We start from the raw sequence: 12,028 nt of genomic DNA, 5'->3' as shown, positions 1-12,028 counted from the left end.
CTGAAGTAAGTAGGATGAAGAAATAAGATAATAAGAGAAATCAGTGAAATGGAAAAACAAACAATAGAGAAAATTAACAAAGTCAAAATTGGTTCTTTGAAAATAATTGACAAAATTGATAAAATCCCTATATTAGGAATGAAAGAGAGGATATAATTATAACTTCTAAGTGTTATGAAACAGAGGGAAACTTACTTTCTAAATATTCAAACATCCTATTAAGCTAGAGTAATAAAAGATATGATAATGGCTTTAAGGATTGATTGATCAATGGTATGGTCTAGAAAGTCTTGAAACCAAAGATTTTATAATGTGATAATGATAGACTACACATTAATAGGGGTAAATTAGACACTCATCTTACACCGTACGTCAATAGAAGTTACAAATGCATTAAATTATGTGAGAAAATGTTAACCACAACATATTTCAGAGTAAATATCGGTGAATACCAGACCTTAGGAGGAAGGATTCTCTAAGCATGAAAACAGTGGAAGAAGAAGCAAAAGAAAATAATTGGGTTTGATTACATATGAAATCTTAACTTCCATATGTTAAAACATTTTAAAGGCAAAATGACGAACATATAAAATATTTGCAATAAAATTACGAAGAATTAATTAACATCTCTAGAGTATAAAGTGCTTACATGTACCAATAAGGAAATAATTACTCTCTCAATAGATAAATGAGCAAAATTTATTTGGCAAATAGATAATTCACTAAAAAAGAAATTCAAGTGGCTTATAAAATCTATGAGAAAACAGCTTTCCTTATAGCTGTTGAATTGTCAAAGAAACATAAATCTGTGCATAACAGTGTTTCTTCGTGTATGACTTTTAGATAAGAAACAAAGTTGGGACAACTTAAATGTCCATTATAAAAGGATAGTTAAAACTGTCTGTGTGTCTATTTGGAAGAATATTATAGTGCCACGGAGTCATGTTTTAGAAGAATAACGACATGGACAAATGCTCACCATGCAATGTGAAGGGGAAAAAAAGTGGACAGAAAACTATGCTGTCATGATCTCATTTTTTTAAAAAGCCTGTTTTACTGAGAAAATAGACTTTTGGCAGCAGAACTTGATCTGAACTGACATGAAGCTATCCACTTCCTGTTATTTTTATAGGCAAAAAAGCAATATCAAGAACCTGATTTGTTAAAGGCCTTCAGAATAAAGCAAAAGATCATATTAATATTCTAAAGTGGGAGCTATCCTTACTACAGTGTATTTTGCCTGAATAAAATCAATAGACCTTATTTTAATATAAGTAAATAACAGGTTTTGAAGACAGATTTTTTAAAGTGTAAGAATGTGCTATATAAAGTTACCATATGTCTACTTTAAGTCTATGTATTAGAAGAACTAGGCTTTAAATTCAAATCTGTATACTGTCCTACTGATTTCACAAGTAATATTTAATGGAAATTATTTTCTAGTTTAATGAACATTATTCTGCAAGAAATCTAAACCCTCTGTCATCACAGCAAGAAATTGGTAAGTTGTTTGAAGTTTGCTACATTTAAAAACATGTTAACTTTTTAGTACAGTATTTAGTTTCTCTAACTGATTTTCTTAGGTGCTCAATTTATTCATTAGAAATTACTGTTACTTCTCCACTACTCACTGATTTTCTTTTCTTTCTTTTTTAAAGCAATTAGCTTTTCTCAGTACTCTACTAAAATTTGCTTTCTCCAAGGTTACTGACCTCTCAATTATTAAACATTATGGGCATCTTGTATTTATTATCATATTAAGACTCTTTGCAGCAATTGATATGTTTGGTTATTTTCTATCTTTTTTCTGTAATTTTTGGATTTCCTTCTCTTTCTTTGATAATTTTTATTGAATATACTTTCTTTATTTTTCCTTTCATTGACTAATTCATTCAACATATGAATATAAATTTGTGTATGTATTATATTTTATATTAAGTATGCTTTTGGGCTCTGGGGTAGAACAGTGGACAAGAATGAAAAATTCTCATATGGCTTATGTTCTAGTGGGAGAAACTGAAAATAGACAAGTAAATCAATGTATAATGTATCAGATAGTACACTAAACATCAGTTGTTACGGGCTGGAATAGTCAGACTCACATATTATGATTTTTAATCTAATATTATCTTTATGCTATAGAAAGATACAGGAAAAGAGATAATGGTAGATACAGCATCCTTGGTTTCATTGAGAGGATCACCAACTAACCAAGTAATGCCCTTTCTTTTGCCACCGCAACCCAAGGAACATGTCAGGCTGCTATGGACAAAAGGCATGTTGCATGTAGGTCACCTTGACACATGAGAGCTGTAACTTCAATTTCACACCAATCTTTTATATTATTCTAGTCATGAAGCCCAAAGCCTTTATGCTAACTCATAGCTTCTCTAATTCAGGTGCAGCCTCATACAGCAGACTAGATAGATACAACATTCTACATTTTACCTTAATTCTGTGTTTTCTAAGAAAACAGTGCTGTGGGAAGTAGGCTCCAAGGTCATTTTTCCAGGTGAGCCTGAATCTCCCCAGGCTTGATGTTAATTCTTTACTTATTGTTGGTGATAAGCGCTATATAGCAAAGTAATGTAGAGTAAGGGAAATAGGGAATACTTGGATCAGGAAGGTAATTGCTGTATTGCAAGGGAGTCAGGAAAGGCATCACCAAAAATCAACATTGAAGAGAAGAAGGTGCAGATACAAGCTACCGGGAAAAGTGTTCCAAGCAAAGGGCAAAAAAGTCTTGAAATGGGAACACACTCAGTATGTTCATAGAAAAGTAGTTAAATTTGTATGATTTGAATGGAATAAGGAAGGAGAGACTGGTGGGAGATTAAATCCTAGAAGTGGATCAAAAGCAAACCATGTGGGACCTATAGATCATTAAGAACTTGAGGGCTTTTTTCTGAGTGAGATGGGAAGCCGCTGGAAGGTTTCAAGTAAAGGACTGAAATGACCTGATAGTTTTTAAAAGAATTATTCTGGCTGCTATGTGAACAGCCTGTATGGAAACAAGGGCAAAAGCAGGGAATGATCAGGAAACTATAAAATGATACAAAGTGAGAACTGATGGCAGTAAAAGTGATGAGAAGATGTCAGATTTTGGTTACAAAGTTTTCTGAAAGTAGAACTGGAAGAATTTGCTTATGGACTGGATATAAGGATTGACAGAGAGAGAAACAAGGATTGTGCCATGGTTTTGACATGAATAACTCAGAATGGAGTTGCCATTTATTGAAATATGGAAAGCTGTAAGAGTAATTTGGGATTGAGGAGCCAGGAGTTTCATTTAGAAAGTGTTTTAATTGAAAAGCCTATTTATTAGATACCTAAGTGAAAGTAAAGTAGGAAATTGTACATATGAATTTGGAATTCAATGAGATGGAGACATAGACTTTGGAATTTTTATAAGCAGTATTTAATGCTATGAGATCAGAAGGAATCTACCAATTATAGACATTTTTTAAATGTCTACCATCTAAAAATTTAAATTTACTTACATCCGCTTTTTTTTTCTTTTTTGAGACAGAGTTTTGCTCTCGTTTGCCAGGCTGGAGTGCAGTGGCGTGATCTCGGCTCACTGCAACCTCTGCCTCTGGGGTTCAAGCTATTCAGCCTCCTGAATAGCTGGGATTACAGACTCATGCCACCACACTGAGCCAAATTTTTGTATTTTAGTAGAGACAGAGTTTTACTATGTTGGCCAGGCTGGTCTCAAACTCTGACCTCAGGCCACCCACCCACCTCGGCCTCCCAAAGTGTTGGGATTATAGGCACTGCACCTGTAAACTGCACCTGAGCCACCGCACCCAGCCCACATCCTCTTTTTTGACACTCTCATTCGTTTGACACTCATTCACTTCAGTGTTTCCACATATAATACATACAGATAATGACCAAATTTATATCTTGCTGCACTGAATTCTAAATTCTAGGACTTTATTTCTGATTGTATAGTTTAAATCTCTTCTGACATTAAAAACTCAGTGTAGTTGAAATCAGACTTGCTCTCCTGATGTCCATAAATGGCATCTCCATTATTCTGGCTCTTAAGGTTTGGAACATAGTAACAATTTTAACTTTTCTCTGTGACTGTTTAACTTTTCTCTTTAACTTTTCTCTGTTGACTACATTCAACTAGTCATCAAGTTTTATCAGTTCTCTCCCTTAAATATTTATTTTTATTTTCTATTTTCATTGAAACCATTATATTTCAGAGTCTTACTCTTCATTTGGGCTGTTACAATAACATCCTGATTGATGTTTTCTGTTTTTTAGTTTACCTATAGATCACAGCTCAATTAATCTTCAGTGCCCATAATGTTGGCCATGTCCCTAATCAGATACCTTCAGTGACTCCCCCACTGACTATCAAATTATGCTTCTACTTTTCTAATTTAGTTCCAACTACCTGTTTTGTTTTTTATTGGTATATACTTGTACATATTTATGGGGTCCATGTGATATTTTGATACCTGCATACAATGTGTAATGGTCAAATCAGGGTAATTCACATCAGCCATTTATCACTTTTTTTGTGTGGGGAACACTCCAAATCTTCTCTTCTAGCTATGTCAAAATATACTATAAATCCTTGTAAACCATACTACTGCTCTAGAACTTATTCTTAAATTCCATACTAGAATTTATTCCTTCTATCTAACTGTATTTTTGTGCTCATTAACCAATCTCTATTCATTCCCTGACATACCTTTTAAGTCTTTTATCTTATAAGAATAACCTGTGCTTTGGTCAGACTCAGGAACTCAGTGTGTCTCAAGTATGTCCACACTTTCTTACCTGCTTTTTCCCTCTTGTAATCCCCAACTTCTGTCTCTTTCTATCTTTCAAGATAGAATTACCTTCCATAAAACCTTTTATTTATCACCTCAACCTTTTTTTTTTCAAATCTCTCCCTCACTTTTCTGAATATCTCTTCTTTTTTATACTTTTTAGCAGTCTACCCACTATCATTATTTATAATTATATATAAAATCTCCTCTAGATCACAGGTTTTTTGAGGGCAGGGATTTTTAATTGTACCTTTGAATTCCCCATAGCACCTATAATGCTGCCTTGCACAGTAATGTATTCTTTTATTTACAGTGATCATATGAGTTTTGTTAAGACCTCATATGAACTTCTCGTGAAATTAAAAACAAATCAAATTCATTTATTCAAAGAGAAATTTCAGATTTTAGTTCTTTTTGGATCTATGTTTACATATTAGAATGTTGAAAATATATTCATTTATAATTTTATTATTAATATACTAAATGAAATACTATGTTTCCTTAATGATAATTCTAGAGCTTATTTTAAAAATTCCTTTTAAAACTATAAAACTCTTTTTAATGTTCTGTCAGTTTCCTTGAACAATGCCATGAACAGTATATTGTAGTGACTCAATAAATAATAGATGAATAAGTTTAACTTATACAGTATCTCTCAGATCCATAATTTTTTCCTCCATTACCATTGCTATGATTGTAGATAAGGTCAGCCTTTCAGTGTCTCTTCACTGGACAGTAGACTGTTATTTCATTTTGCTTAGTCCCACTTCTAGACTCTCCTGTTCCAGCCTTTATACCTATTCTCTCCTGAGTAATACAAAGCAGTTCAAATCACACATATCTCTGCTTGAAAATCTTCAATGGATTCTTGTTATCTACTAAATAAAGGCCAGGTTCCATAGTGGGACATTCAGCAGTCTTTCCTACCTCATCTTCATTAATTATTTCCATTCAATACATATTTATTATTTCACACTGCTCCTGCTAAGCTGAATAGATTTCTGTTACTCTAATACATCCTATGCATGTCTGTTTCTGTGCCTCTGTATTATTCTCTTCATTTGGGGTGTTTCATTCCACTTTTTACTTTTTATACTAGTTCTTTATATACTAGAGTTCAAATTATTTGAAAGTAGGGTTTAAGTTTGAGTCTGTTTTAACCTTCATAGTACCAAGGACAATGCCTTGCACTTAAGAGGAATACAGTTAAATACCTGCTAAATAGACGAATGATTCAGTGTTACCCATGTTTATTGTATGCAGTATGCTATAATTTAGTAGGTTATAAAAATTTTATATAAGATGAAGAGCATGATATTGTAATATTTATCTTCCTTAGGAAACTTATTTGAGAAGCCAGAAGGAGGAGATGGCTTTACATTTTCTTTTCCATCAGACGCTTCATCTCATACATTTGGAGCTGGAAAAGATGATTTCAGTTTTCCATTTTCATTTGGACAGAGCCAAAATTCAATACCTTCTTCTTCTTTAAAAGGTTTTTCATCTTCCTCACAAAATACAACACAGTTTACTTTTTTTTGAGTTAGTCATTAGTTCCTTGAATTATTTTACACTTCTGTAGTCATGAGGGCATGCATTTACATTATTCCTTAAAACATGAAGACTACTTTCTTTTGTTGATTAAAGCAGTAATGGTTACACTGTTTGATTATATTTATTGAAATATTGAAGTAGTGAATATTTTGGTTTTTGTGTGTGCTATTGACTAATCATTATTTTTTGGTTTTGATTTGTGAGCTGTCTTCAGGTAGAACTTTTATTAATAGAATTTAATGCTTTTTTCATTAATCTTTATTTTAAATATTAAGCCGGCTTCTCCTTTTCTGGTAGTATTGTAGGTACTTTGATAAGAACAAGAACTGCAGTAGCAACTGCAGAATTAGTGCTGAAGTGTAGTTTAGCTACTAAAACTTTCTTTTAAATTTATTGGGTTTCACTTCGGCTTCACCATGTAGTATCCAGAGTGGTACTGTAATAATAATTTCAAATAATTTATGTTAGTAACATAAAATCTGTGTTATTTACTTCTAATGTGACTCATGGTAAAATGCTAACATTATGAGTCATGCTAATGCCTTCAATGGATCAGAATGAAATGTGAAGGGCCAGAGTAATTTCTGAAAATTGGATTGTTGTATTGGTGGTGATTCTGTTAATATATTTTTTTTGCTTAAACATTTTTTGAAGAAAGTTTAAAATTTTGTCTCCTTCAATAAAAAACAATTTCATTTTTATTTTTTATGTTCAGTATTTGTCAATTAGTTATATAGCGTAAGTGAAGATATTTAACATTTGATGAACTTCTGTAAACGCTTTACTCAATATCATTGTATTTTGTGCTTTGTAAATTAGCTATACCTAGTTATCAAGTAATAAAGAGTTTGACTTCATATTTTGATGTGACTGTTGATGGATTTTTAAACCTAACCCCTTCTTTCCCCCTTTCTGCCCAATATCTGGCCAAGCTGATCAGAAAGTATGGTTGCTCCCTCCTTTGGTGCCAGTAGGAAGTTCAAACCACATATGGGAGCCCTCAGCCAGCCCCACCTGCTAACTACCATAAAAACCCAAAGCCAGTCTTCTTTCTCTACTTCTCAAGCCATTTTTCAGTTCAGCTTAGGAGGCCTGCCCAGCTCTCCCCAGAAGGCCTTAATATATGACTAGAAAAATCTTTTGATACCCTATTGGGATGTGCAGCATCATCAGTTGCAATATGCAAATCAAATTTTGGGTAAGGGTCTATACTGCTTCTTCGGGGTATCTGCAAATTATCACAGTTGTGTTACATTGAGCTGTCTCAAAGACTTTTAAAAAGGTCAATCTAACTAATGATAGACTAAGAAAATTTTAGACAGTGTTAAAAAAAAAAACCCACCAAACCTTCAATAATTGGTTGAAAGATGAAAATTTCAGCTAAAAATCTGGAGTATTTTTCTTTTTTTAACAGGCATTTATCTTATTGATGCTATGATTGAAATAATTAGTAGTTTTGATATAATAAAGACATTGGTTATATATAAGAAAGGAGAAAAATGTTACAATTGGTTTATTTGTTGAGAAATTCAAAACTAGTTTTAGCCTTGAATGACTCAGTGATTCCATGATTTATTTTTATTTTAAATAATGTCTAGCACACCAGTATGGTTAGCTTTATCATATATCAATTAATGATATGAAATAAGTATTTATAAGTATCTACAGTGCACATGGCATCTTGACAGCATATAAAAGGCTAGAACACAGACATGGTCTTATATTCAAGGAGCTTATAACTTGGTTGAGTAGACAAAACTTGGGAAATAACAAAATCACATTATAATAATACAGTTATTTATGTTAGTTGAGTAGAAAAAACTTGGGATATAACAAAATCACATTATAATAACCATATAGTTATTTTATATATATATATATATAATTTATATATATTTATTAATATATATTTTTATATATATTAAATATATATTTAATATATAATTTATATATATTTATAATTTATATATATTTATTAATATATATTTATATATATTAAATATATATATTTATATATATATTAAATATATATATTTATATATATATTAAATATATATATTTATATATATATTAAATATATATATTTATATATATTAAAAATATATATATATAATAACTATATGTGATTTTGTTATATCAGAGACCAAGTACTTTAAGAATGAGGGCAAAAAGGTCATCATGGACTAGAAAATCTGGGAAGGAATCACTGAAGAGGTAGAACGGAATTAGGACTTTACAGGTATACAGATTATAAAATTTTCAAGTGTAAGATTGATGCTTTTTTTAGCCTTTCATTTTTTTAATTACCTGACTAGTTGCTAGTCTTTAGTAGGGCTGCATTAAACAATTATCGAGTTAATAGAATTTAACTGAATTGGTAAAGGAGACAGAGCTTTCTAGATAAGGGGACTAACATGATCAAAAGAAAAATGCAGTCACATATTTACTATTAATATGTGTAGAGGAAATTAAGTGATATACCTAACTGGAATGAAGAATAATAGCAGGAAATTGAGTTTAATAGATATGATAGGACTGATTTTTAGAGGATCTTGAAGTGTTTTGACTTAGTTTCTGAGACCAATATGGAACTTATATTTTAATGTTAGAGTTTCAAGAGAAAAGAAGCAACTAAGGCAAATTAAACTGACAATACAATCAGAATTAGGAGAAATTATAGTTGGATAAACCAATTAGGAGTCAATTGCAGTGGTCCAAATGTGTAATGATATGTTCCAGGTAACTCCAGATAACAACTGATTGTCTTGTGGTTTCATATTGCTGATGCCCAAAACTGGAAAAATATATCTTGTTTAAAAGAAGTACATTTGATTGAGCATCACCTGAGTATAAGGTAAAAGGAGAAAGGAACCAGAGTTGTTTGTTTTTGAATGTCATAGTTCATCCCACTAGTGGAGGCATATGTAGTGTTTCTAATACAAATCACAAAAATAACTGTGTAATCAAATAGCCTTATAAAAGTTATAAAGATGACTTTTAAAAGAGAATTATTCCCCTAGAGATAAATCAAATCTTCTATCACCTTTAAAATCGGAATTTGTCCCCATTTCTATTCAATGAGATTTCAGAAATAAGGGGTCTAGTCCCAGAGCTCTCTGTTAAATTTAGAAGAAAAATAGAAACTGCATATCTAATTTTGTTTAGGTCTAAAAATCTATTTTAATATGGTTAGATGAATTTTTTCTCTATGATTAGAAAAGATATTCCAAAAATATAAGAGTAATGCTCCAAAATCAGTTAAGACTCTTGATTTATTGTCATAAGAGGTATATGTGTAAGCACACAGTGGCTCCTGGAGTATAACTGCTTCTCAGTGGACAGACCTAGGATCTGTCAGTAGACAAAGCTAGAAAATATATTTCTGTATACTATATCTATATACATGTTTGTCTGTGTATCTATCTACTGAAAATAAAACATGAGTTTAGACTGTTAACACCAGCAACAGGAGGTTCATCTAGTATTCCCTTTTTGTTTATTTGTAACTGCTTTCTCTGACATTGAGAAACCTGGCTGTTACTAACGACAATCTATTTGCTTTCTTTTTCAGTCCTTGTATACATGTAAAGTTCTTTCTAAATTGGTAACCCAGATGCTATGATAAACAAATTTATCAACTAGGGCATGCTTGTTTTCTGTGACTGCTATAGCAAATTACCACAGTCTTTTTGGATTGAAACAACAGAAAGTCATTCTCTCATAGTTCCAGAGGCCAGACCTCCAAAGTTGGTGTTACAGGTCAAAAATCAAGGTGTCAGCAGGACCATACTTTCAATGCTCTAGGGAAGAATTCATTCCTTTCTTCTTTAAGCTTTTGGTGGCTGCTGGCATTTCTTGGCTTGTAGCTACATTTCTTGGCTTATAGCAGATTTTCAAGGCCAGTCAGGATTCTACAGAGAAATAGAATCAATAGCAACTATCTATAGTATCTATCATCTATCTATCTATCTATCTCCACCCATTCATTTAGATTTATTTTAAGGAACTGGTTGTTAAGATTGTAGAGCTGGCAAGTCTGAAATCTGTAGGGCGAGCTGGCAGGTTAGAAATTCAGGTAAGAGTTTATGTTTCAGTTGAGTCCAATATTCACAAAGCAGACTAGGGAGGCTGGGAACTCAAGCAGGGTTTCTGTGTTGCAGTCTCAAGTTCAAATTTACTCTTTAGGAAAGTTTAGTCTTTGCTCCTAAGGGCTTCAACTAATTGAATTATGGAGAGTTCTGCTTTACTCAAAGTCTATTGACTTCATCATATCTAAAAAATATTTTGCATCAACATCTAAAATGGTGTTTCACCAAACAACTGGATATCATAGCCTATCCAAATTGACATAAAATTAACCACTATAGCCAGCATCTTTAAATTTCTCTTTGACCTGCCTTCACATGGCCTTCCCTCAGTGTGTGAAATCTCTCCCACTGATTCCCTTTTATAAACATATATTTGGTTACATTTAGGGTCCTTCTGGTTGGATAATTCATATAATCTCCCCATTTCGATATATTTGACTTAGTTACATCCATAAAGACCCATTTTTTTTTCCCATATAGGTAACACAGATTCCAGGGATTAGGTCATGGAAATCTTTTGAGGGGCCATTTTCAGCCTATGACATAAGGTACAGTGTTTGTGTGTATTGTTTATCCAGTTACAGCAATATTTTCCAAAGTTACTTAAGTTAGCTCCTATCTTCTATAACCCTTTACATTTGATTGTATCATTCATTTATAACAAAGTTAGATTCATTTGTGACCATCTACATTCCATCTTGGGTTGATCTTAATTACTGCTTGGCTTAAAAAATTTTTATAAAGTAAAATTCTTTCTGTTAACCAAAAATAAAATTCTAAGCCACCCACTCATCTGAAAGGATCCTTCTTATCAGCAAGGACATTCCAAAATTAACCTGAAAAAAACTAATTTAGGCCGTGATGGGAAGGGAGAACCAGACATAACTTTTTATACCCTCCTCCTTTTTGGAATTACTGATAGAAAAGACTCTTTAAGTCTGACAAACACAATCTATTCTCTCTGAAGCCTGCTACCTGGAAGCTTTATCTGCATGACAAAACATTCATCTCCACAACCTCTTATCATAACCCAGACATTCTACTAGTAATAAGTCTTTTATCCAATTGCCAATCAGAAAATCTTTGAATCTGCCTGTGACCTGGAAGCAACCCCAGCCTCTGTTTTCAGTTGTCTCACCTTTCTGAACCAAAGCAATGTACATCTTACATGTGTTGACTGATGCCTTATGTCTCCCTAAAATGTATAAAACCAAGTTGTGGCCTGACCACCTTGGGCACCTCCTGAGGGCTGTGTTACCGGCCATTGATCACATATTTAGCTCAGGATAAATCTCTTCAAATATTTTACAGAGTTTGATTCTTTCTGCTGATACTTTGTGATGTGCAGTTCTATAAATTTTGACAAATAGAGTCATGTATCTACCATCATAGCACCATATATCATATCCCAAATTCCCTAGGATTGACCTTTGTAGTCAATCCCTTCCCATACTTCCAAAGCCTGGAAACCAAAGATTTGTTTTCCATTCCTTTAGCTTTGTCTTTTCCAGAATATGTCATATAAATAGAAACATGCAATATTTTTATTTTAAATGCCAATTATTCATAACCAGTATATAGAAATACAGTTGA

The 12,028-nt window shown here is 32.5% G+C and overlaps 1 protein-coding gene across 1 annotated transcript in view; it reads left to right on the top strand.

Annotated features, from left to right (window-relative positions):
• CUNH14orf39 (chromosome unknown C14orf39 homolog) overlaps positions 1-7,204 on the top strand; it is a 52,818-nt gene extending 45,614 nt beyond the window's left edge. The window contains exons 16-17 of the mRNA XM_012435632.3: positions 1,444-1,501; positions 6,133-7,204. Of these exons, the coding sequence (XP_012291055.2) occupies positions 1,444-1,501; positions 6,133-6,335 (261 nt within the window). The 3' untranslated portion in view covers positions 6,336-7,204. The remainder of the gene's footprint in view (positions 1-1,443; positions 1,502-6,132) is intronic.
• Positions 7,205-12,028: the final 4,824 nt, after the last annotated feature.

This window comes from Aotus nancymaae, unplaced genomic scaffold (assembly GCF_030222135.1).
Source record: "Aotus nancymaae isolate 86718 unplaced genomic scaffold, 86718_ANA_hifiasm-v0.15.2.pri h1tg000011l, whole genome shotgun sequence".
Lineage (NCBI taxonomy): Eukaryota > Metazoa > Chordata > Mammalia > Primates > Aotidae > Aotus > Aotus nancymaae.
This window is presented reverse-complemented; position numbering and strand designations above follow the sequence as displayed.